The sequence below is a fragment of the Convolutriloba macropyga genome, chromosome 4 (genome assembly GCF_964194025.1).
Source record: "Convolutriloba macropyga chromosome 4, txConMacr16.3, whole genome shotgun sequence".
Classification (NCBI taxonomy): domain Eukaryota; kingdom Metazoa; phylum Xenacoelomorpha; order Acoela; family Convolutidae; genus Convolutriloba; species Convolutriloba macropyga.
In genome coordinates, this window is record NC_134471.1 from 66336404 (window position 1) to 66363578 (window position 27175).

The 27175-nt window shown below is 34.5% G+C and overlaps 1 protein-coding gene across 1 annotated transcript in view; it reads right to left on the reverse strand.

Moving 5' to 3' along the window:
* The window catches only part of LOC142337841 (uncharacterized), an 84004-nt gene extending 57041 nt beyond the window's left edge, over positions 1–26963 (reverse strand). Inside the window, exons 1-2 of the mRNA XM_075387392.1 lie at positions 26785–26963; positions 25817–26352 (exon numbers count right to left, since the gene is read on the reverse strand). Of these exons, the coding sequence (XP_075243507.1) occupies positions 25817–26134 (318 nt within the window). The 5' untranslated portion in view covers positions 26135–26352; positions 26785–26963. The remainder of the gene's footprint in view (positions 1–25816; positions 26353–26784) is intronic.
* Positions 26964–27175: the final 212 nt, after the last annotated feature.

Genomic DNA, 27175 nt, shown 5'->3' on the forward strand with positions numbered 1-27175 from the left:
CTTGTATTTGTCAGACTGTGCATCGTAGCAACAATAAGTTTTGCTACAAAGACAAATCATTTCCGTACATCTGAATTCTTCCTTGAAAAGTCCTGGTTCCCGTTTATCATGCTTCTTATGCTTAGAACAACATGTTCTAGGGAAGAAATTTTGAATAGCATCTGCTTGGAAAGAGTCGTTACAGTCCTGCTTTCTCAATGCTTCCCATTCTTGTTTTTTAGCAGGTCGAATACAATCATACAAATTCTCATGAGCTAAGGCTAAATAGAGGGAATCTGTATCCATCTCTAACTCCTCGAATTTATCCACGTCGCAAAATCTGTCAAAGAAGTTATAGTAGAGCTCCAACATACGTAATTTAGCGTACTGAAGTATGAAGAATCCAACTATTATAGGTTCGCGGTGTTCAATTTTTGATTTTGCTAGCTCAACTTCGTAAAGCTCTTTTGAGACATTGTTCAACCGCTTAAACATTTTCCCATTGATTGCTTTGTGCGTCTTCTCATCGTTCAAATATTTGGTTTCTGTATGTTTGCTTCTGTCCATAATCTGATAACCGTAAGAGCTATTACCCAATAATTTCATAGTCTCAGCAACAACGCTGGAATCAGGATTTTCATCTCCACCTCTTCTAGCGTCTACCACTGACTGTACAAAGGTGTTGAAACATTTGCGCGGCGTGTACTGTACAAATCTATAAATTCTTGTACATTTCAGACCGAGGCTGATGTAGAAATTTAGTAGGGGAGTAATAATTGTTCCATTTTCCAGATTGAAACTTGAAATTAGCATTCGCTGAGGTTGCTTCAGTAAGTTGTTTTCGACAGCGTAATCTCTCATATAATCCCCAATATCAGCTCGACTAACGTTGAAATTTTTAAAAATAGGTGGGAAATTCGAAAACTTGTACTTCAAACCTGTGGGAACTTCCAAATCACATTGTACGTATCCAAACATCTCCCCATCTCTTATTTTAGCTAGTAAAGACTCTTGCTTCAAAGGTAATTTGAAAGGAAAGTTCTTTCTCACGTGATTTCTGACATTTTCTTCTTCTTTAACACTTTTCCACCATTTACACTCCCAGATTTCAACAATCTTATATCCTTTACTTTTTAAGTAATCTCTTCTCAATCCATCATGTTCTCTTTTTCTAATCCCTCTCTGTGTTTCCTCTTCCGAGAGACTTGCTTTAGCTTCCTGACAAGGACAGAAATGAAAGTAACAACCCATGGCTTCAAACACCGTATTACAATGTGTGCAAAATCCGTCTACGCTAAAACAATCAATCTTCTTCTGTTTTCCGGTTGTGTAGTAGCTCTCAATTTTACATTCGGAACGTTGTGATTGAAGATATGACATAACCATGTTCTCAAATGTTCGAGATCTGTTTGTTCGAGCCCTGAATTTTTGAGAATCTGTATCAAATTCCCATCGAGTGTAAAGTCCAGTGGGCATCTCTTGACACATTGAAAAGGGATAGAGTTGGCTAGCGTCAATACCTACGATAGACTTGCAAAGGTTTTCAGAGTTTCGTATGAAGGTCTGATCAACTACTGCTTTTCTAGTAAAAACAATAGATGGACCACCAGTCATATCCTCACGTATTTTGTCATGTAAATCTTTGTCAGCTTCAACAAATGGAAAAAACTTGTGGTTTGTTGACTTGTGAAGACAGATATTAGCCAAGTTCGGATGTGTACATCCGAGTTTTAACATATCGATACCCTTGTTGTGATAAAACTCCATCATTTTTTGCATTGCCTCCAGTGTTGGAACAACATCCTTGTTGTTGTACCACTTGACAAAATCTCTGAATGTAGCCATTTTTTCTTGCTCCCAGACCACTTTCAGGTAATTGTAATTGTCAATTCCAGATGGAGGAACATTTTTCAACCTCAACTTTTTTAATGACTCTTGTTGAGAAAATCCACTGTTAAGCAATTTAGTGAAATCAGTAAATTCCTTCTCCAGTGGATTATAGTTTCTCAGTTTGCTAAAGAAACAGTCGTAAGGAGGGAGAAAAGTTGCATCGAGCTTTTCGGGAGAGTCAAACCACTCATAGGGGAAGAATCCTTTGGTCTCATTTGTCTTGTATGCTTTAAGGAAAGAATCAAGTGATGTAGCTCCACCGAGAAAGTTGAGGATATCGAGAAATTGTACATCACCAAACTTAAGGGAAACAAAGTGATTTGCTTTTTTAATAACAGTAGGTTGAATGTCGCGCTCATGAATAAGATAGGGTAGGAGATAGGACTTAATGAGATTTAAATCATATTTTCCACTGTTGAATCCGAACACAGGTAAAGTGTTCACATAACGCTCAAAGTGCTGCTGTAAGTCCAAAAGCTGGTTTTTCTGCATTTGGAGAAATTGCGTAGACATATCAGCTTCATCATCTTCTTCGGTACGTTCATCTTCACACTCAAATGTTGAAGCGTTTTGATCTTTTCTTTTAATTAAATTTTCGCCAATTGCGTTAACTCGTGCTCTGATTACTGCTTCAATAGAGGAAAACTTTGTCCACATTTCAGTTTTACTTTTGTTTGCTAAGTCTTCAATAGCTTCAACAAAAGATATAATGAGAGCTTTCGGATCTTTATCGCATAGGAAGACAGGCTCATCAATTAAATTGGAGGAAATAGAGACAGAGATTGGTTCATGCTTTCCAATCCAAGTGGTTGTGTTTGTATCTTTTAATTCGTCGGAGGGTACACATATCGATTCAAAGTCAAAAATAGCCAAGTTCTTGAACAACTTTTGATCATCGTTGTAGGAAATTCCAAATCCGTCAAGCTTATCAAAAAAGGTCTCGCGCAATGTATACACACTCTTTGGGTAAATATGCTGTACTCTATCTCTACACGTTTTGACATGGCGAATGAAATTTCCCGCTTTCTGAATGAACGTATCGCAACTGGGACAACGGAATCGTTTAAAGAATGTGTTGATATCATCTACATAGCATATGTGGTTGTTGTAACGTAATAAATTAATATTTTTCTCATACATTTCAATACTTCTCCTCGCAAGTTCACCAACAAAATCTCCATCTACAATGTCAATATCGTAAATAAATATGTTGTGTTTTATCGCATTTTCAACAAATACAAGATGATCGATCGATACCCCTCTGAAATTGATTGCGTCTTGTCCAGATTCGTGGAGGAATGCACTAAACAAATTTTTTGCATTGATCTCAAGCTCCGATGATCCATATAAGTGAACAGCTATAGCTCGGAATAAGCAAAGATAATCTTTGTAAGTCTCACCATAGCCATTCGATACGAGACAATTCACATCTGGTCGTCTGAGTAACTGCTCAGGAAGAACAGCATCGATACATCCCATTGGAATGGATTTTAGGAGTGCGCAAAATATTGTTACATTTGTAGTCAGAGCAAATCGCCATTTTGTATTCTCCCGCTCCTGAGCACACGTCTCCACTAAATCCATCTTTTCAATCCTGTCCTGAAGAGAGACTAAGTCTCCTTTGGAACAGAGTAGATGAGATTTCTCGAAGAAAGTGTTGTTCTCGTGAGCGTAGAAGTATCGATACTCGTCCGTATCCACATTTCTTAATATAAATCCTAGAGCTAAGTTGACTTTGGCTGCACAGTTGAGTTTTTCGAATACTTCTTTCAAATTTTATTAATTTCATGAGGATCGAGCTTGGACAGCTTGAAGTTGAACACTTGATGTCTTCCATTTTCCATCTCAGTATCGTCAAAAAAGTGCTGACAAGCACTAAGTTCTTGTTGTAGCTGCTCGTTGTCCTTTTCCAGCTCCTCTGATTCTAGAACTTCTTTAAGCTTTTCACTCGATTTTGTTCCAACTTTTGTTGAAGTTCCATGCTTTCTCCTCTTGTGTTGTTGAAGAGAATAGAAACTCGGAAACTCCTCCAAGCATACAGTACACATAGTGCTTAGCTTTGTATCCTTAGGAGCGTGATGCTTAGCAATGTGGTAATTCATGTCTTCTTTCTTCTTTGTACTGAAATGTGGACATTTGGGACAAAATAGAGTCCCACTATCACAAGACTGCTTGTGTCTTGCCATATTCTTCTTCACCACCATTTTGTTGCACTTTGTGCATTTCACTGGGAGATTTCTATCGAGAGAAGGCATTGTTTTGGTACAAGATGAAACAAATTCGGGTATTGTGACGAGCAACTAATTGTGACAATAACAAAGTGAGAATGAAAGAAATTATTTTTGTACATTTAGGGAACGCAGCTATGACGCATCACTCCATATATGGAAATTTATCATTTCCATTTTAAGAAGCTTGTTGTCATAACCGAACATTCTAGAACATAATGAATAAACCAATCAGATTCTTCCATTTACAAATACCTTTAATATTTAAGAACATTCTTTTTAAATGTGTGAATTCATTCCTTGGAGTAAACTCAAAAATAGCAAATCATTCTTATATATCTTCTTAATCATTTCTTTTACATTTTATATAAGTTTTCATATTTCATCCAGCCATAATCCAAAAACAGACTCACAACAAATTCAAACAAATTGTTCCAATCTTAACAAACTCTGTGATTCAAATTTGTGTCTATCCGCAATTGACAGAATTCGGTGCTTGCAAACAAATCTAGTCCTATTGAAAATTGAAATTAGCACATGAATGTGCTTTTACAACAATGTTAAAGATGTCGAAAACAAATATTCATCCATACTTCACGAACAAATATTTACTTTACAACTTAACGTTATTGTCTTGGAACCTCACAACCAATCAAAATCCCGTGTTAAAGAAATTATACTGAAGATTAACGATTTTATTTTGTGTAATTGTTTCTTAATTTTAATTTTCTTTTACATAAACAGAGTATTGCGTGAAATTTTGCTCATTTGCGAAAAATGTTAATCAAAAATCATTTACAGTTGTTGGAAAAAATATATAAGAGGAAAGAAGGAATTGCCGATGCTTACAAAGTTGACGAGATTGATGTTGATTCCTATTTTTTCTACAATTTCTTGGACATTTGCGTTCAGAATGACAGAATAATCCGATTTAGTAAAGGATTCGAATATGCAACATTTTCCATTAAAAAATTCAAATATGATGATTATATAACGAAACAATCATTTGATTTATCGTCAGAGCTACACATTAACAAGTACGAAATTTTATTTATTTTGAATTCTGTTCCCGAAATTTTAGAACAGTACAGAAATCTAGCACAAGCGAACTGTATTCCAATTCCTGACCCCATAGCAATCACTTCATCTGTACAAAGCGCGTTGTTTTTTCATTATTATACAGATTACAATTCTGAAGGAGTAAAAATTCGATTTGGAATTCGGCTCCCAAATATATATATACAAAAGTTCTGTTCCAAAAATGGAATACTTTCCGAGATTGACTTAAAATTTAACGAAGTTGAACAAATTTATCAGAGCTTAACATTTTTGGTAAATTATGTCACTTCGTTCCCACTGAGCTATCCTTATTAGTAAACAAGTAGTCATATCATGTGATACATGTATTATTCAAAAACCATATTTGGTTTCTATTCACGCATTGATGTTCCTGCTTCGTATACGAGCATCATTTTATAACAAATTCTTCCATATTTGGATACATTAATTGATTTCCATTTCCTGTTTCGGTTACTAACGTCAGTTTTTCTACAAAATATTTCCTTCTTTGGTTACTTTGTTCTTATTGGACGGAATTCACTATAAATAGGAGCGACAAAGTTAGACTTCATCATTCTCTTTCATTTCCTCAAAATTAATTTCACCTCTGTTCCTCATCGTCCTGCTAACTATTCTTCAAAACTTTATACAATTGAGTTCCTACATTCATATTCTTCTTATCTACAGATCTTACTTCAGTTGTAACGTTTATCTGTTTCTAACTTAGATATTCTTTTTGTCCTACTATAAAGTGAAATTTGTTGCTTTTCTAACTTACTCTCTACTTGACAGTTTTCAATACGTTCATTTACAAACTTCTTTTGTTTCTAAAAAATCCACTTCTATCAACTCATCTGAACAAAATGGAGTTTACTGTGCAAAACAACAGTCTTCTGTACTCATTTTCCTTCACTGAGGAGACTGCTCGGATAAGTATTAAAGACTTATCAAACGGATTATATGAGACTGTAATGACTTTACCCATCACTGTGTGGCATATTATTGAACACCAGCGACAACAGTTCGACACCTATCATCAGGGCCAGGTTCCAATTACGGAGAATCAGCTTGGAACTCAAGCGATGGGACACGAAGTTGCTGTTATTAGTGGGCACCACTATCCCCACGTTGCTGGGACAGAATTTCCACCTACCTACGTCGCTGGCAACATTCAATATACTTTCCCTTGGGAAGAAGGGCAAATTCCCAACTCTTGGTTCTCTAGCCCGGATGTAAATCAAGTTTTGAGTTCAGTGGAGGAGTCAGGGAATTTGCTTCAAACTGTGTCAAGCTTTGATGGGAGCGAGCTAAGTGTTGATACTAGCACTTGGACAGCAAATGAACAACAGAACTTTGATCCGGCACAGTACTATGGTTCTACTGATATGTCGACTACTCCATCAATGACAACACCTTCCATAGAGGATGGAACGGCGCACAATCCAATTTTGCTGACTGATGAAAATTCAACAACTTCAATCAGCGTTCAACCAACTGATCCTCCAGTAATATTTGAACGTTCTAGACCTTTTGGGAATGAGATTCAAAACTTACCAGAGTATGTTGTGAGAACTCTGTTTGAATAGATTCGAGATGGTACAATTTTGCAGCTTCATTTGTAATCGATCTTAACGGAAAAGTTGTATGTTGATTTATACATTTTCCTGGTGATGTATTTAAACATTCTTTATAATATAATTTTTCTCATGTGAGCTTTCTTTTCTAAACCAGTTCACAAGGATATAATCAAACAAAATTTTGAATTTTGAAACTTCGTTACAAAACTTGATATTTAACGGAAATAGCATTATCAAAACTCGACATTTAACAAAAGTACTTGATCAAAAATTTGATATTTAAGAAAAAAAACTGAGCAGAAATTTGATTTCTAAGAAAAAAACCTGTATGAAAACTCGATTTTTAAGTTGTTATAGAAAAAGAAAACTTGTCATTTTACAAATTAAAAAATCTCTTCCTTTTTTGCGTTAAATTATACCGTAAACTGGTGAAAATCAGGAAAAAATTTGCGCTTTATTGTATCCAATTGGAAACTGTTTTTTGATATTTAAACGAAAAGATTGAACGAAAACTCGACATTTAACAAAAATTTCGTTGAGAAAACTCGACTTTTATTAAAATAAATTGTTCCAAAACACAACAGTTAACAAAAACTTTTATGAGAAAACTCGACTTTTAAAAGAATAATTTGTTACAAAACTTGACATTTAACAGATTAGAGGTATCAATTTAAACATTTAAGAAAAAGATTGTATAAATTGAGAAATTGAATTTTCTTGATTTTTAAACCAAATATAAAACTGATACTATGTAAATAATTGTGATGCAATTACAGATTTATTACTTTCTAATTTCAAGATATAACAGAGAATTATCAATTAAGCCATGGCCGTCTAACAAACAGTCAACAATTTTTATCAATTCACCCTCATATTTTGAGTTTTTAAGAGATTGAATTCTGTCCAGAAAAGAAGATCCCATTGTTTGTGTGCTTACATTTCTTTGTTCAGCGCGCAGTAGATGTCTCTTGAACTTCTTTCTACTCAATCTTTTTTTAGACACACTAGGTAACTTCTCAACATATTTGTTCTCATAATTGTGTTGTACTGCTCTGTCTAACTGAGTAAAGACAAGTCCCGATTCTTCCAAAATATTGCCAAAAAATTGATGTTTATATAATGTATATAAACAATCAACTGTCTGATATAAATAGGAGAGATCTTCCAGTTTTTGAAGCAAGTCTTTGATGGAGAAAGAAATGAGAACAATGTGATATCGACAGGTTTTCAGGGGGCAGAAACTGTTGTGTGAAGCAACAACATATTCACTTGTAAGAATATATGGTCTATAATCTTTGACAGATACAGATATAAACAACGCCTTTTCACAGAATTTTTTGTAAAAGTGTGGTAAAACCTGACACATAACTGCTGCCATTCTGTAATATTATTTAGTTCTAAAGAAATTGATTTCCTTATTTGAACTTAAATTCCAAATAAGGAAACTAATTTATTTATTATAAATAAAACCGAATTCCAAATAAGGAAATCAACTTATAAATTATAAAGGAATTCAAATTCCAAATAAGCAAACCAATGAAATTGTTATGTGCAATTTAAAATCTCATTTGAACTATGAATCAATTCAAGAAACAGCGGATTAAGAAATTTCGATGTTTTACTTGTTCAAAATATTTTCGTCACTACTTCTCTCTAATGCAACACAGACGTGCTAAACACAAAGACTCTTTTTCTATAATGATTCAAAAGTTTTCTTTATTGAAAATTTCTGATTAGAAATCCTTTTAAGGAAGAATTCTAAATAGACACATTTTTCTCTTCCTTTTTAGGAAATTGTGCGAAAACAATGATGTCATTAGCATAAAAGGAAATTCTGCGTTGTAGAGGCCCTTAATTTTTTAAGCAAATCATTTAATCAACTTCTCGCAGCTTACTCAAGTTACGTAAATGTCTCTCTCCAAAGTATCTCCTTGTTACTCGAGCGCATCTGAATGTTTACAGATTCACAACCTAAATTGGGTACTGATTCCGTCCCATTTTATATTGACTTTGGTTCTCATCCAAACAGATTTGGGAGATTTACTGTGTCCCAAATATTTAGAAATGGACAAAATTACTCGGAACCAACTTTTCAAGTCTTTAAAAAAGATAAATGTGGAACATTTGAAAAGTACCAACAACTGAGAATTGGAGATTACGAATTCAAGAAATTTTGTCTTCTGAAGAACGATCTGCTGAATGGAGACTGGGAAATTCGAGAAAATCCAGCTCAATTTGAGAAGAACCCAAAAATGGAAGACGTGCTGCAACAATGTCACAAAGCAAGAGAGATCAGCATTGGAAAAAATCGAAGACTCTACGTTACCTTTATACAGTACGTTCAGGACAATCCAGCTTCAGTTTATGTCCAGATCCGACTATTCTGTCGCAAAGAGAGCAATGAGTTCAAGCAAGTGACTTACGTCAGCTATAAAATGGAAGAATTCAAGGAACTCATTGAAAATCTTAAAGACTTCTCTAATATTGAACAATGTACATTTCAATAACTACTGCTGCGCAATATTATGTGTTTTTTATATTGAATGATGAATATTTGGTGATTATATGTATTTGACTTTCAGTAAACATTTTTTCATTTGAACCTTTTTTCTTCTTAGAATGAGTTGGGATATTGGATGCTCTAGAAACATTTTCTTAAGTCTCAAAGATAAATCAAAAGTTTTTCACGTCAGGTTACATCACGAGCTTAAAAGGTATTCATATACAGTTCTTGAAGCGCAAAATTTTCCCAATTTGGATAGTTTAGACGTAGAGTCCCAAATTTCTGAATTCAAGTGGGTTATTCATAATGGACTGCGCAGAACAACTCTAACATATCGTTCTGACAAACAAGAAATTTCCATTTCTCAACATCGCTGGAACGGATATCAGTGGAGTTTTCTTACAAAGATTGATTTGAAAAAAGAGGAGTATAAAAATCTAGTAGATCATCTACCAACACTTCTTTCCTATATAGAAAATTACAAAAAGACTTGCATTATTTTGGACGAAACAACTCAGAGTTAATGAATATTGTTACTCTGGTAAACATTTTCAATTGTTACGGAAGCATACTTTCAATGTTCCCTACGAACGAAAAAAGTAAAAACTGTTTTCTCGCAGCGTGTAAAATTTGGGACCGAAATGTCGATTTGGACGAAATTGATCAAAAGTTTCCTCACGGAGGAAGAATTGGATATGGAAACTCTCTTTTGGACTTTTTCTTAGCTAGATCAAAAATTTTTCGTCTACATGCAATTTTACATGATTCTGCTGGAGCTGTGAAAACAACAACAGACGAAGGACCAGGTTATTGTTACATGCTGCCGCAATTACCCAGCTCCTGTCTTCTAGGTCATATAACTGGATTATTCTTTTGTCTCTACATCAAAGTTTGTCATCCTCATATTTTTAAAATACTAGATTGTTAATCATTTGTCAATTATCTCAGCTAAAAAGAGGATGACTCTCGTTGTGTTTGATATTGAGTGCTTGGAGGGAACAGTTGTCAAGGAGCTGGGAATTTTCAAGGACGGAATTGTGTTAGGATATACATTCCTCCCACCGAATGACTACAAGCCAACATTTCAAGCAAAGTGGAACACAAAGAATTTACATGGAATAAACTGGAATAATGGAAAAGTTGATTACTCAGATCTTCCAACCATAATTCATCAACATTGTTCTCCTACAACCGAATACTTTGCCAAAGGATTGGAGAAATGTAAAATACTATCCAATTATTTGTGTAAGGATGTGGAAAATTTGGACGATTTTGGATGTCCAAAAGCCTCTAAGTTGATTTCCAACGAAGATACAATCTGGGAATGTAGTAACTACCCCTACCGACACAAGAAAACATTGCACTGTGCAGAGAAGAAAGCTTATGCTTATGGAACTTGGGTTCTTAATTTTTTTGACAAAATTTAATATTTGTAAAAATTTTTATATACTTTGATTGTAATGTATCATATTGTCTTTTAATTAATTTTTAAAATCATTTTTTTCTCCTACAAAACACAGAAAAGTTGCTTCAAAAATGAGAAAGTTGAACAAATTTTGTCCTAGCGTTACACAGTTATTCTTCATTTCAATTCTGTCGTTTTTCTTAATTTTGAATTTATTCTCCTTTTTTATGCTTTCTGTTATTAATTCTTGTGAAGAGACAGTGTTTTGGCTGTCGCTGTTGTTTGTTTCTTTTTTATGTTTAGAAGCTTATCTCATTTTTTTATTTTTTTACATCACAATTCAGTTGAAACATTTTCTCTATCGTCTCAATGATTACGTTTAAATGACTGATCATACAGATAAAGGATTAAATTTGGGTAATTTTGTCTTTGATGATAATAATCAGGAACGACAATCATGGAAATGTTTTGGACAGACTTGTAATAGGTCTCTAGTCGTTTTTCTGTCCCAATTTTTTGTTATACTCGTAATTCTGGTCTGTTGTATAGTACGAATAACATTGGCTACAACGTGTGAAGAAACAACAGTTTGGATTGCAATCCTTTCTAGTACAGTTGGTTATATTTTACCTTCACCTAAATTATGAACAAGATAATTTCCACAAAAGAACGAATTTTTATTTCATTGGTTGGTCCAAGCGGATCTGGGAAATCTCATCTTATACATGAATGGTTAACAATTGGAACTTTTCAACCAGAGTTCGACAAAATTTACTACTTCTATCAACATTATCAATCTCTTTATGGTTTAATGTCTAAAGATGTTAAAAATATTGAGTTCATAGAAGGAGTTGACTTTGAGTTTATTCAAAACCTCCCAAATAACGGAACAAAGTATCTGTTAATTTTTGACGACTCTGTGAGGAGATTTCCAGCTCTAAAGATTTCGTTAAAATTGCAACAGCTGGAAGACATAAAGGACTCAGCACAATATACATCAAACACAATTTATTTCATCAGAGTAGATTAGGAAGAGATATAGAGTTACAAAATACTCATATCGTCTTGTTCAAATCTCCTAGAGATGTACTGCAAATAAACACTCTGAGCCAACAGTTGGGATTAGGTTCACAATTAAAAGATTGGTATACCAAAGCAACTTCTATTCCTTATGGTCATTTACTTATTGATTTAACTCCCAAAACAGTCGACTCTCTTCGATTTTGTACAAATAGTGGATCGATTCCTTCAATTTTTTTCCTTCCACAACATAAACAGCAGGCCACATTTTTGAGTGATGAGCACACAACATCTCTCTACTCTGACAACGTTCCAAAGTTATTCCCGGAACTTCAAAAGAACTTACCTAAAAAATTGTCCGAAAGAATTTATTCAGTTCCTAAACGAGTGCATCGTAAACATGCTCAGAGGAGAACTGCAAGATATTCAAAAACGAGACGTAAAAAAGTATCAAGACGAAATTCACCAGCTTATTCTAAAAAGAACTGGAATAAATAAAAGGAGAGCAATTTTAAGTTCAAGGAAAGGAATAGAACTTATATCAATTCTAACTCCGTCTATCATTAACCGTCTTTCTTGAAATTGAACAGTTTGTTTTGATTCCTCAGCAGCTTTACGAACAAAAATTTAAATTACATGTGTATAAATTCGACAAGAGTGAGGAAAAAGTTAACTTCGTTCCACAAAATTTAGATTCTCTTCACAAGGACATCACCGCTAACACAAAATCATTCAAAAACGAGTCAGTTGTAGATCAAATACTCAAATGTCCTCGAATCAAGCTATCCCTCAGGGACTCCATTTTACTGGATGGAAGAGATACAAATGTAGCATTTACCGATTTTATTTACGCATTGAAGAGAAAAAATATTGCATTTCCTGACATATATTACACAATACTTGATGCTACAGGGATAAGTCCGAGCAAAATTGTAAACAAGGATGCCAAAAGCAAAGACAGAGGGAGTTGGATCCCTTTCAAAATCTGAAAAAGCGAAACTTCAACGATTATACAAAGAAGGAAAAGCTGCATTTGGATCGGTTAGAAATCTTCAAAAAGCGAGCGGTTTATCAAGAGGCAAGATTATTTCCTTTCTCCACACTAAAAACTCCTATACAAAATACCGTCAAGCAAATCGACATTTTAGACGATTACCTGCATTTGCAAAGCGGATAAATGAAATTTGGTGTCTTGATTTAGCTTTTATGGATAAATTGTCAGAGTTTAATAACGGAGTAAAGTATTTATTAATCTGCGTTGATGTATTTTCTCGTTTTGTCCGTGTTCAACCAATGAAATCAAAGTATTCTACAGACGCTGTAGCAGCTTTCAAAAAAATGCTACGAAAAAACAACATCCCACAAAAAGTATGGGTTGATCAAGGAACAGAGTTTGGTGGCGAATTTCGGAAATTTTGTGGACAAAAGAAAATTAAAATTTATTCAACGAGAAGTGAAACAAAAGCTGCCGTAGCTGAGAGAGCTATCAGATCTTTGAAAAACATTATTTATCGCTTCAAGGAAGAAAACGGGCATAAGTACCTTGTAAAAATGGGATCTTTCCTAAATACAATGAATAGTAGAGTGAATAGATCTACAGGTAAAGCTCCAAAGGAGGTAAAAAACAAAGACTTTTTATCAATTTTTTACAAAAATCCGATCAGACAATACAAAAAACCTCGGTTTAAAGTAGGGGATAAAGTACGAATTTCGAAATACGATATTCCTTTTAGAAAAGGATACAAGTCACAGTTCACGAGTGAAATCTTTGAAATTGTTAAGATTGCTACGTACAAACCTCCAACATACAACCTAAAGGGAGAGCAGGGTGATGAAATACTAGGAAAATTTTATGAACAAGAGCTCTCAAAGTGTATCATTTAGTGATGAACTCTTTTACGGTAGAGCTGGTTTCCAACGCATCCTTTGATTGTTATCCAAATAATACTTTGAGTTCTTTTACCAATTTCCTTCCCGAACAGATTAACCTTGAAGGAGAATGGGAGGTGGCAATAACCGAACTATCATATCCATCTTTGTACCAGAATATTACAGATGGAAAATTTTTCTATCTAGATGCTGCAACTCCAGATACAAAACCTTCCGATTATTATACAATTGATGCAGGACTATATCCATCAATATCTGATATTGTGAACGAAATGAACAAACAAATTCAGGAAAGAGAAAAGTATGAGAAAACCCCAATCAAATTAAAAGTCAACAGAATTACACAGAGAATATCCCTAAGCCTTCCTAATGAAAACTCGTTACTAGTTATTTTCAGTACTGATCTCTGTCACGTATTTGGGTGTGAGGAAGCTGTTTACGGAATGGGTGTTTTTATGAGTGGTGCTGGACCACATTTTCCTAAATTTCCCTATGATATTGTTAGAATTCATACTCTCATGATATACAGTGATATTGTTGAATACAATATTGTAGGTGATACAAAAGCCGCGCTTTTGAGATGTATTCCGTTTATTTCTAAAATTAAGAATGGAGACATAATATCTACTGGACAATATATGAATTATCAAAACTTCCCAAATCTACAATTTAAAAAAATTCTTAAAAATTCTTTCCACAGCATTAAACTTGAGCTCCGCGACTCATACGGTGAAAAAGTTCCCTTCAATTCAGTAGGTGTAACAAGAGCTGTATTGATGTTCAGAAGAGCTTCAGACAATCATTTTTAAAATTAAGTTTACAAAAAATGGTTGCAGACAGTGATTTACCGTATTTTCGTGGTTATTCAAGACAAAGGGGAAGAGGATTTGGAGCTTTAGCACAAACAATTGGGAGAACTGCAATTCCTTTTTTGAGACGATATGTTGTACCAGCAGCTAAAAGAGTTGGTGCTGACTTGATTGAATTAGCTGCGCCAGAAATCGGAAATGTATTAGCTGGAAGGAAAAAGTTCAAATCTGCAGCCACAGATGTTGGAAAGAAAACTTTACGTAAACAACTAGGAGGAGGAAAACCTAGAAAACGACGTATTATTCGAAAACGCTCGCCAAAAATCAGTCGACGTCGTCGAACTAGGAGGGATATTTTTACCAAACTAAAATGAATACCAGATCAACAAATGACAGTAATTTCCGTTATGGACACTTTACAAATTCTTGCTTGGAGATTTTTGACAAAATTCCGGTTTTGGAACCAATTGAATCATCCCTTATTCAAGAAGTTTATCCCAGCACTTCATTGGATGAAAGCAGCATTGAATTTGAATTTGAAACAGATAGAAGTATTTATCTCGATATGAGAGATATTCATTTACAAATTAAAGTTGGATTACAAAAGGGAAGATTATTTGACGATTTCATGAAAAAAGAGGAGCATGGAAAACCAGATATGGGTATGACTTTCACTGATGATGATTTACAATATTTGACTCATGTCAACAACTTGTTACACTCTCTTTTCTCCAACTGCGAAGTGTATTTAAACAATCAACAAGTGTACAACTCTAACGGACTCTATGGCCACAAAGCTCTGATATCCAATGAATTCAATGCTTCTACAATGAATAATGAAGGAATTTTGGCTTGTCATGGATACGAATTTGAGAAAGATCCTAGTGATTATGAAAAAAGTCCGTTCATAGACAGGGAAGAAGAGCTTTTGTTGAAAGATGGGGTTACCTTATATGGTAAACTTGCAATCGACTTATTTCATTGTGAAAAATTATTACTTCCAAATACAAAAATTAGACTCAAATTGATTCGAGCGAGACCAAATTTTTACATGATTTCCTACAATCCACATGTTTCCCTTAGAGTTCTTGACTGTTCACTTTTTACGAGACGTGTTGTCGTTAATGAGGTCTATCACCAGACAATCAAGTATCAACTAACACATCAACCAGCTTGCTATAATTTTATGGAGACAATTGCGCGAACATTTATTATTCCTTCTGGACAAAATCAATTTATTCAGGAAAATGTTTTCAATAATGACCCAATCAGACGAATTGCAATAGCAATGAACACTAATTCAGCATTCACCGGACATTTTCAAGAAAATCCTTTTCATTATCGAAAGTTTGGACTGCGGGAGCTGAGAATTGTTCGAGGGGGGAGAGCTGCTGTCTCAATTGATACAACCAACAATTGTAGAGCTTATGTTACAACAATGAAGGCAATGAACTTCAACGAAGAAATTCCTGCGTTACCGAATGATTTCTTCACAGATCATTATGTGCTTGTATTCGACCTCACATCACTCCAAGATGCTGGTGAAAATGTTCATTATCCTGAACTCAGTGGGGAAAGTCTTCGCTTAGAAATGTTCTTTGAACGTCCACTAACCAATGTTACCGAGTTAATCGTTCTCGGAGAACGAATCTCAACAGTTAAAAATGATCAGTTTGGAACAGTTGCTAAAAATGTCTGAAGAACTCTGCATTAATCAAGATTTTTTAATTTTCTTTTCAATTTTTTATGGTTTTTATATTATTGCCTTCTGCGTTGGAACATTTGTTGGATATGTACTTTCATCGCCCAGTTGCAACCCTTTTCACACTATAATATCAAAATAGGGAATGGATGAAAATTGGGGTAGACCTACTCCAAACTTATATGTATACCTTATTTGTGCAGTATTCCTGGGACTTTTAATCATCATTATTATCTTTCATCCCGATGTCAAAGGTAATAGTGAAGGCAGAGTAAGTAAATCTACAGGAGATCTGATACGTAAAATTCCCCAATCTAAAGATTGTTGCTTTATTGAAAAGAACGAATCATTTCAACTTGATTGTAATGTGAGAAATCCCTGTTCAAACGGAGCTTGCGAATTGAAGCAGAAGATTATTTGTCATGGATAATCAATCTCTTCAACAAATTATTGAACGCATTCCTGAGCTAAAATTCAAATACATTGGATCGTTTCCAGCAGATTACATTCCAAATTTACCCAAATTCAGCTTTGCAATCATTAACACTGCTTCGAGTAAAGAAGTCGGTGAACATTGGATATTGATTGCTCGACTCAACAGAAGTTACTATTATGCGGATTCTCTGGCTCGATCAGTAACACATTACAAATTTTTAGGTAAAAAGTACCAAAAAATAATACATCGACCACTTCAGAAGATGCAAAATTTGTGTGGATTCTACGCAATTTTTGCAGCATTTCAACTATTTAAGTTTTTCCAAACCAACTTGAACAATATTCATGATGTACACGTGTTAAATTTTATAAGTAACTATATGTAGTAGTGTTCATTTTGGTATTTAGTAAGCTGAAGTTAATAAAGTCGATAGTATATGTTTCTCGTAACTGTTTCTCGTGGGTTTTCTAAACTTTTTTTATCGAACTTTATTAACCACTCGGCTAAGTGTACCTTAATGTTCATTGAAATTTATACAATTTATTGTAAATGATTGAGTAATTTTGTATTTTGATGCTCATAATTTATACTGTGTCTGTCATTTTATACTATTTTAATTCATTTTTTTCTTTTATTTAACATCTTTTTTCAAATAATGTACAAAAAATAATGCATATATGCATGTAATTAGCAAGATGGCGCAGTGGGAGCGCACTGGGCCCATAACCCAGAGGACGGTAGATCAAAACTACCTCTTGCTATCTTGACTTTTTCCAATTAATGAGCGCGCAAAAGACATTTGTTACACAATTGATTCAAACAATTAGGGGAACAATCTTTGCAATTGACCTAAAATTTGTAAACAAAAATTCAACATGTCACATAATTACCCCTCAGATAACTAGGGTAATTGAAAACCCCCACCAATTAATTTCACAATTTAATAACATAAAATTTGTAAACAAAATTCAACCTGTCACATAATTACCCCTCACATAATTACAGCAATTAATTACCCACGCAAATTCTATTGTTCTCACGTAATCACTTAATAACTACACAAACATTGATATTTTCCCCTCAAAATTTCAGCCTATCAGGAGCGTCTCCGAACCTGATAGGCTGAATTTCAGCCAATCAGGAGCGTCTCCGAACCTACACCCCACATTTGCACCGACTATACTACTAGAAAATGTACATGCACAAATACATACACAAAACCTATACCCTATCTTAATACATGGCGGCACCTAATCAATACATGTCCGCGGCTATAACTAATCTCAATACATGTCGGCGGCTATTACTAATCTTAATACATGTCGGCGGCTATTACTAATCTTAATACATGTCGGCGCGTATAACTAATCTTAATACATGTCGCCGGCTATAACTAATCTTAATACATGGCGGCTATACCCAATCTTAATACATGCAAACTCTGCCTAATCTTAATACATTAACACCGCTATACCTAATCTTAATACATGCTAATTCATTCCCTATCTTAATACGTTAGGGAGGACCCAAATCCCGAAAAATACGCTATACCCTATCTTAATACATGGGGGACCTCACCCCCCCCCCCGGGGAGTGTAGCTCACTATATTACTACTAAAGCGTAATTGTGAATTGCCAGCAGGGGCTTCCAGTGACACTCATTTTGGCATGACCACTCAAACTATTCAATGCTCACTCTGAAATTAGCCAATGTGATTAACCTCTAAAAAAAAATGAGACAAATAATCCAACCAATCATATACCAATTTATCTTACACCTCCTGTCAAAAATTTTTGAGAAACTATAAAAAACGCAGATGGAAGACTATTTGCATGCAAAAAAATTATTATTCAACAGACAATTTCATTTCAAAAATATTCTACAGTAGACGCATTAGTTTATTTCACTGAGCTGGTTAGAGGGGAATTGAAAGAAAACAAGTTCACTACATGTAACTATCTCGATCTCTCGAAAGCCTTCGAATTAATAAATCATACCAAACTATTAAAAAAAATTGATGTCTTGGATTCAATGATTCATCAGTAAAAATTTTATAAGTTTCTTAAGCGGCAGGATGCAAAGAACAATTGTGAATGGTGAAAATTCGGCCTGGATTCAATTATATCATGGGGTACCCGGGGTACAGTTCTCGGACCGCTTTTATTCAATCTTTATGTAAACGATTTAGAACCAAAAACGTGTGAAATCATCCTATACGCTGACGATACTGTTCTTTAAGCGCTTGATTTTGGCCGAACGATTTATTGGTCAATCCGATTTAATTGTTTTATATTCCTTTCTGTGCCCGTTTGGCTCAATTTCCGTTGTATTGAAAGCCATTGATATGTAATAATACAATACTGGGGTGCAAAACACCATGGGAGGATATATTGAGGGATACATTGATCCAATTGGATCCATTTATTTTTTAGCTAAAAAATTTGTCTCCACGACGAGAAAAATCAAACGTCAAAGGCTCTTAACTGCAAGCAAATTCATTAATTTTGGGAAAAACAATAACAACTTGGGTTCAGCATTTAAAAATGATTTCTGCTCCTTTCAAAAACAGCTCATTCAAACATCCAAATCAGTGCGCTTAAAATGGAATTTAAAAAACGAAGTTAGATATTGCAGTAAAAGTCAGATCTATTAAATTTTTGAGGAACTCATTGGGTGAAATTTCGAAAGAGCAAAAAATTGCAAAACTCGGACCATAAATTTAGCAAACTAGGCGACGTTTTCCAACATCCTTTTTCCTTAACAAAGTTTCGATCAAGTTGCAAATAATAATGACTTTTCATTTCCTTTCAAAACAAAACATGAATCCTTACAAGTCCCCAGATGATGAACCCTAAGCCCTTAGAGCCGATTACATTGCCAGCAGGTGCTTCCAGTGGTGCTTCGGCAATTTTGGCAAGTCCACTCAAACTATTCAATGCTTACCAACCTTAAGGATGAAAAATTTCCCTCAGAACTGAAATTAGCCAGTGTGCTTAACCTGTACAAAAAGATGAGACAAATAAACGAACCAATTATAGGCCAATTTCTCTTACACCTCCTCTCAAAATTTTTTGAGAAACTATAAAAAGCGCAGATGGAAGACTATTTGCATGCAAAAAAATTACTAATCAACAGACAATTTTTCAAAAATATTCTGCAGTAGACGTATTAGTTTATTTCACTGAGCTGGTTAGAGGGGAATTGAAAGAAAACAAGTTTGATACATGTGCCTATCACGATCTCTCAAACTTTCGAATAAATAAATCATACCAAACTACTAAAAAAATTGATGTCTTGATTCAATGATTCATCAGTAACAATTTTATAAGTTTCTTAAGCGGTAGAATGTTAAGAGTAATTGTGAATGGTAACACTTCGGCCTGGATTCAATTATATCATGGAGTCCCCAGGGTACAATTCTCGGACCGCTTTTCAATCTTTATATAAACGATTTAGAACCAAAAACGTGCGAAATCATCCTATACGCTCACGATACTGTTCTTTAAGCGTTTGATTTTGGCCAAACGATTTATTAGCCAATCCGATTTAGTTGTTTTATATTCGTTTCTGTGCTTGTTTGGCTCAATTCCCGTTGTATTGAAAGCCATTGATATGTAATAAAACAATACTGGGTTGCAAAACAACATGGGAGGATACATTGATCCAATTGAATCCATTTTTTAGCTAAAAAATTTGTCTCCACAACGAGAAAAATCAAACCTCAAATGCTCTTAACTGAATGCGAATTCATTAATTTTGGGAAAAACAATAACAACGTGGGTTCAACATTTTATAATGATTTCTGCTCCTTTCAAAAACAGCTCATTCAAACATCCAAATCAGTGCGCTTAAAATGGAATTTAAGAAATGAAGTAAGATATTGCAGTTAAAAAGCCACATCCATTGAAAGTTTGAGGAACTCATTCGGTGAAATTTCAAAAGAGCAAAAAATTGCCAATCTCGAACCATAAATTTAGCAAACTAGGCGACGTTTTTCAACATCCTTTTTCCTTAACAAAGTTTCGATCAAGTTGCAAATAATAATGACTTTTCATTTCCTTTCAAAACAAAACATGAATCCTTACAAGTCCCCAGATGATGAACCCTAAGCCCTTAGAACCGATTACATTGCCAGCAGGTGCTTCCAGTGGTGCTTCGGCAATTTTGGCAAGTCCACTCAAACTATTCAATGCTTACCAACCTTAAGGATGAAAAATTTCCCTCAGAACTGAAATTAGCCAGTGTGCTTAACCTGTACAAAAAGATGAGACAAATAAACGAACCAATTATAGGCCAATTTCTCTTACACCTCCTCTCAAAATTTTTTGCGAAACTATAAAAAGCGCAGATGGAAGACTATTTGCATGCAAAAAAATTATTATTCAACAGACAATTTTTCAAAAATATTCTACAGTTGACGCATTAGTGTATTTCACTGAGCTGGTTAGAGGGGAATTGAAAGAAAACAAGTTTGATACATGTGCCTATCACGATCTCTCAAACTTTCGAATAAATAAATCATACCAAACTATTAAAAAAAATTGATGTCTTGATTCAATGATTCATCAGTAAAAATTTTATAAGTTTCTTAAGCGGTAGAATGTTAAGAGTTCTTGTGAATGGTAAAACTTCGGCCTGGATTCAATTATATCATGGGGTCCCCAGGGTACAGTTCTCGGGCCGCTTTTATTCAATCTTTATATAAACGATTTAGAACCAAAAACGTGCGAAACCATCCTATACGCTCACGATACTGTTCTTTAAGCGTTCGATTTTGGCCAAACGATTTATTAGCCAATCCGATTTAATTGTTTTATATTCGTTTCTGTGCCCATTTGGCTCAATTTCAATTGTATTGAAAGCCATTGATATGTAATAATACAATACTGGGGTGCAAAACAACATGGGAGGATACATTGAGGGATAAATTGATCCAATTGAATCCATTTTTTAGCTAAAAAATTTGTCTCCACAACGAGAAAAATCAAACGTCAAATGCTCTTAACTGAATGCGAATTCATTAATTTTGGGAAAAACAATAACAGCGTGTGTTCAACATTTTATAATGATTTCTGCTCCTTTCAAAAACAGCTCATTCAAACATCCAAATCAGTGCGCTTAAAATGGAATTTAAAAAATGAATTAAGATATTGCAGTAAAACAGCCACATCCATTGAAAGTTTGAGGAACTCATTTGGTGAAATTCCAAAAGAGCAAAAATTGCAAATCTCGAACCATAAATTTAGCAAACTAGGCGACGTTTTCCAACATCCTTTTTCCTTAACAAAGTTTCGATCAAGTTGCAAAGAATAATGACTTTTCATTTCATTTCAAAACAAAACTTGAATCCTTACAAGTCCTCAGATGCTGAACCCTAAGCCCTTAGAACCAACTACATTGCCAGCAGGGGCTTCCAGTGATGCTTCGGCTATTTTGGCAAGACAACTCAAACTATTCAATGCTTACCTACCTTGAGGAAAAATTTCCCTCGAACTGAAATTAGCCAATGTGACTAACCTGTACAAAAAAGTGAGACAGATAATCCAACCAACTATAGACCAATTTTTCTTACACCTGCTCTAACAGAAAATTTTTGAGAAACTATACAAAGCGCTGATGGAAGACAATTTGCATGGAAAAAAATTATTAATCAACAGACAATTTGGTTGCAGAAAATATTCTACAGTAGACGCATTAGTTTACTTCACTGAGCGCTTTAGAAAAGAATGGATTGAAACCAAGTTTACTGCATGTGCACTTCTCGATCTCTCTAAAGCCTTCGACTCAATAAATCATACTATACTAATTGAAAAAAGAAATGACTTGGATTCAATTATTTGTCAGTAAAATGCAAAGCGGTAGGATGCAAAGCGTAATTGTGAATGGTGAAACTTCGGACTGGATTCAATTATTTCATGGGGTCCCCGGGATACAGTTCTAGGACCGCGTTTATTCAATCTTGATGTAAACGATTTAGAATTAAAAACGAGTGAAATCATCCTATACGCTAACGATACTGTTCTTTTGACATCGAATTGCTACCTTGATCTTTGTAAAAATAACTTGAACACTCAGTAAAAGATATACTGGACTACTTTACGTCATTATGACTTAAATTAAATGCAGATAAAACTGAATTTATTGTATTTGGCAAAAAGAATCAACCACAACCACTACAAATTGGAGAACAAAAAATTGAACAGAAAACTCAAAATATCTGGTTGTAACTATAGATATTGAACTCGACTATCACACAGAGGTTAGGAATCAGATCTCGAAAATGGCCCAATGCTTACACAGCTTAAGAGACTGCCTACCAAAAAAGTTACTTCCTGTTTTGATTAATTCTTTAGCAATTAGCCATTTACAATATCCAGCTGTACTATTGAGGACAGTCGATAATTTAATCGTTACCTTAGCAACAGAGTTAAGCTGGGCAGTAAAAGCGTGTTGTCATCAATCGAAATTCGAATTATCTGCAGATATATTAAGCTCCAGGAGAAAACGCTACCCTTTCGCCTCCTGCTTGACTGCAGATTAACCTGCCACAACTTTCTCTTAATTACTAATCGAAAACCAGCATTCAATAGTTTAAATGGACTCTCGCTACCTACTTTTGTCTGCCATAAAAATCAAATAACTGAAAAGTTTTTCATCAAACGGTTAGTAGGAGCAAACACTACGATAAAAGCGTAATCCGAAGAGGTATTGAAGTTTTGAGCAAGTTACCTAAATACATTTTTTCAGCTCAAGTCATTACGCTCGATTTAAAAGAAATCTGAGATTTTTTGAACAGTTTGTTGCAAACTATAAAAATCCAGTTTCGGTAAAGTTTCATGGCGAGGCTTTAAATTTTCGTGACTTCTTTAAAGCAATAATTATAAAATAAAATTTGGATTTGTTCCCAATTGTAATCAATGTAAGTGTAACTTTTCTCTATACTGAATGATTGAAAACGTGCATTATCTCTTTCGAAATATATAAATTTTGTAATATTGTAACAAATACTCATCTGACATAATACCTGTAAAATACATTGCCTGGAACTTTACACTTTTTTTAAATACTCAGATAACTGTTTTTCTTTATTAAGCCGCGATAAGTCGGTATCTGATATTACCTGCGAATAATACTAGTAGCTACAATCTTATAGCTACAAAAACCTACACTTCTTTCTGAATGTAATTACACTAACCACATTTACTGATTATAATTCTATTGTTCAGAAAGGGCATTGCCACTTGCCATTGAAGTGCGTGCAGGTTTCTCAAAAACACTCAAGAAGCCGAAGAGGATGCATGGCTGATAATGTTGACAAAAGAAACTTCATTTTCAATTGTTTGTCAGTTGCCCCAAATAAATTGGCGAATTCAGTTTCTTTAGTCGCTATCCGAGGAAATGCAATCATAGTATTTGCTAGAGCCACCCGAGGCCCGTAATTACGTTGACGAAAACTCAACTACCAAACAACACGATCAGGCTGGTCATGAGACTCATTTTGCAAGACAGAAAACTGGTTGTAGGGGTTACAATTTGAAAATCTGTCCAGATGACAGTTCGACTTGTTCATGATTTGCCCTAGTGATCAGCGGATTCAAATCTTGCGAGATTCCTGCAGAATCATGAAAGAAATCAATCTTGTACAAAACATTAAAAGGCCGTTTATAGCTCTAGGTAGTAATTTAAACTCCACGATGTGACGTTAAGTAAGGTTCCATAACGCATAGATGTAGTGGAATTCAATTATCTTGCAAGATTTTGCATTCGTAGAAATCTTGAAAGCAATTTTTCTAGCTTGAAAAGTACTGAAAAAGCGATAGAAACAGATTAAAGAATGAAGATTGGAAAGACGTCAGCCAAAACCAGAGAAAGTTGAGATATCCATTTCAAAACGTTGACTAATTTGGCAGTCAATTTTGCGCGAATCTCGCAAAATTTCGATTTCCTCAAACTTCTATGAAAGGTTAAATGAAGATAACATGATCGTTCACCTTGATCCAATTTTGTTTTCATCTTTTCCCAACTCAATTAGCGCTTTGAAAAAAAATTGCAACAAATATTTCACTTCATGAAAAATTCTTCATTTCGGTTTTTTTGGAAACATTAACAAAAGTCTTCTTTTAATAGTCGAGAAATTTTTTGGCAAATAAAACAACTAGAAACGCACTCTGCGATCAATATTCATTCGAAACACAATAAGAATTCTGATTCTAAATTAATGTTTAACAGGTATGTTTCAAATAAATTTCTCTAAGATGAAAGAAAATATGCAAAACAATCGGTGGTCTAGTTTTTCTAGAACAAAAAGTTTGTGCCCTAGTTGTTCTTTGCCGGTCCCAAGCCCGGAAATCAAAAGGAGGAGGGTTCAAAAAACATAAATCATACTAAAAATGTTTCAAAAAATCGGTTTTTAACAAGCCTTGAGACAGTTTTCCCCACATATTAGCTAATTCATGTTTTTTATTCATGTTTTTAACTCGACAGAACCCTCAACGCGGCAGGTAAAAAAATTGGATTCAAACCGTTGCCAGATTCTTGCGAGAAGAATTCAAGTCTTGAATCTTGCGAAAAACATGGAAGAATTGTGCATTATCCTGCAAGATTTTTCATTCGTTAACTACTAGGGTGATCAGACATTTGGGATTAATTAAGATTCCATAGAGAGATTGTAATGTAATTGCTAACCCCGACTCAGCTCACATTTTTGAGCGCTGAATCATACTATGCTTTTATTTTGTATTTTAATCTGTCAAGCATCATAATAAAGTCAAAATTGGCAATGATCAGTGCAAAAAAAAATCAGGATAACTGAATTTCTAGATTCTCTGAACTTTTTTTGAACTGACGTTACAATCCATCTTAAGTTTAGTATTGTTTAATGTAGCCGGGTAATTGCACTTTTCTAATGGAAAAAATCGAGTCTTTTAGGTGAGAACTGGTAGTTACAATGCATATAAGCACTATAGGTGAGCTGTCATGAGCCGATATTTTCCACAAATCCTACTGCTTTATTTTTGGTGCATGTCCTAATTATATTGACTTTTGCAAGTAGCCAAAATTCACTATGATTAATTTTCCGCAAAAATTATGTGGAACGATTGTTTATACTTGTTCAAAAACAAAACGAAAGCCGACAAATTGAAATGATACAAATTTCAACAATTCATTTTTTGACATTTGTAAAGGCGAAATGAAGTTAGCGCTCTTCAAATTGACCTTTTCCCTTAGTTTATGGGATTAAAGGATAAATTACTAGAGCATCTTCTCGGCTGTTAAATTAGTACTCGATTTTTGGGCAAATTGGGTCGGAAACTCACCTGGGAAAAGAGCAACCGGAGTTCGTCCTGGGTCATATTGGCCGGAATATAATTGATGATCAAATTTGTCTCGTCGAAGTCATTCGTAGCCACGGAGTATTGACCGCCAATCACTGAAGGTACGGGTTTCACAGGTGACGTTGACGCCCCAGATCGTGGGTTAAATTTCGGGCTCAAATCGTTCGCGGGTTGTGAAGTTTGTGCAAGGCCATTTTTAAAGGGCGAATTTTTTCTTAGGGTCAAATTTGAAGATAATTTTTGGTTGGAAAATGAGCTGGAATTATTTGGGCTTAATTTTTCTGCTGGATCGGGCGTCATTTTTGGGTCAAATGAAGTTTGAATTCTTTTAATTTCAACTTCAATAAAACAAAATACTTTTGTGGGCGAAAAATTTATGCGAAGGGTAATAATTCTTTTAAAGAAATGGGTTATTGCCAATAAAGGGTGAGAAATTGAATCTGAATTCGGACTGTTGACGCCAACGAGTGTTGTTGAGAAAATAGACACAAGCAAACAAAACAACTGATTTTTGTTGTCTAAATTTGTGAACAAAATTGAAGCTTCGAGAAAAGAGGCGAGTTTGTTCAGCTTGAGGTTAGTCGTGGGCTAATAAGAGAGCAATTATAACCAAAGTAGTTATGAAAAAAGACGTGATTTAAGATTTTGAAGACAAAATTGGTCAAAATAAAACTGAAAAATGAAAAGTTATATTGATGGTCACTTTTGGAGCTTATGGCTTTAAGAAGTTTTTTATCTTTATTTTGTTTATACATTAGCCAATTTAGCCAAAAATGTTTACAGATATTGGGCATACAAATTGTAACCAATTGTAACAAATTGATATTGGAAAGGCCTAATTTTGAAAAAAGTAAAATCCCTAAACGTTTAACTCTTTAACTCGTCTTTTTGTTTATTTTTTGTTAACTTTTCGGTATTGAAAATAAAAATATCATATTTTCGAACAATACTTTTCTCGAAGCTGCTTTTGTTAATAAAATTTCATCAAATAATGCACTCCAGAGTTGAGCCCAATGGTGCTAGGACAATAGATCGAAAGACAACAGATCGAAAGCGAAAATTGGGACAATAGATCGAAAATTAAATTATTCAAGTTGCGTATTGGCCAATCAGATTTGAGCGCTCATTTATTATACAGCATATAAAATGTTCTATTGTGCTATTTCGTTCGGTTGTGATAGATTCATATCAAGTCCCACGGGCCGCTAAGGCATGGCCATGGCTCGCGAGGCATGGCCATAATGTGGTAATTATATTGCAGCCCGCAGATAATGCTCAATTTCAACCAATAAGAATAGAGATTAATTTTCGATCTACTGTCCCAATTTTTCTGTTTTCGAT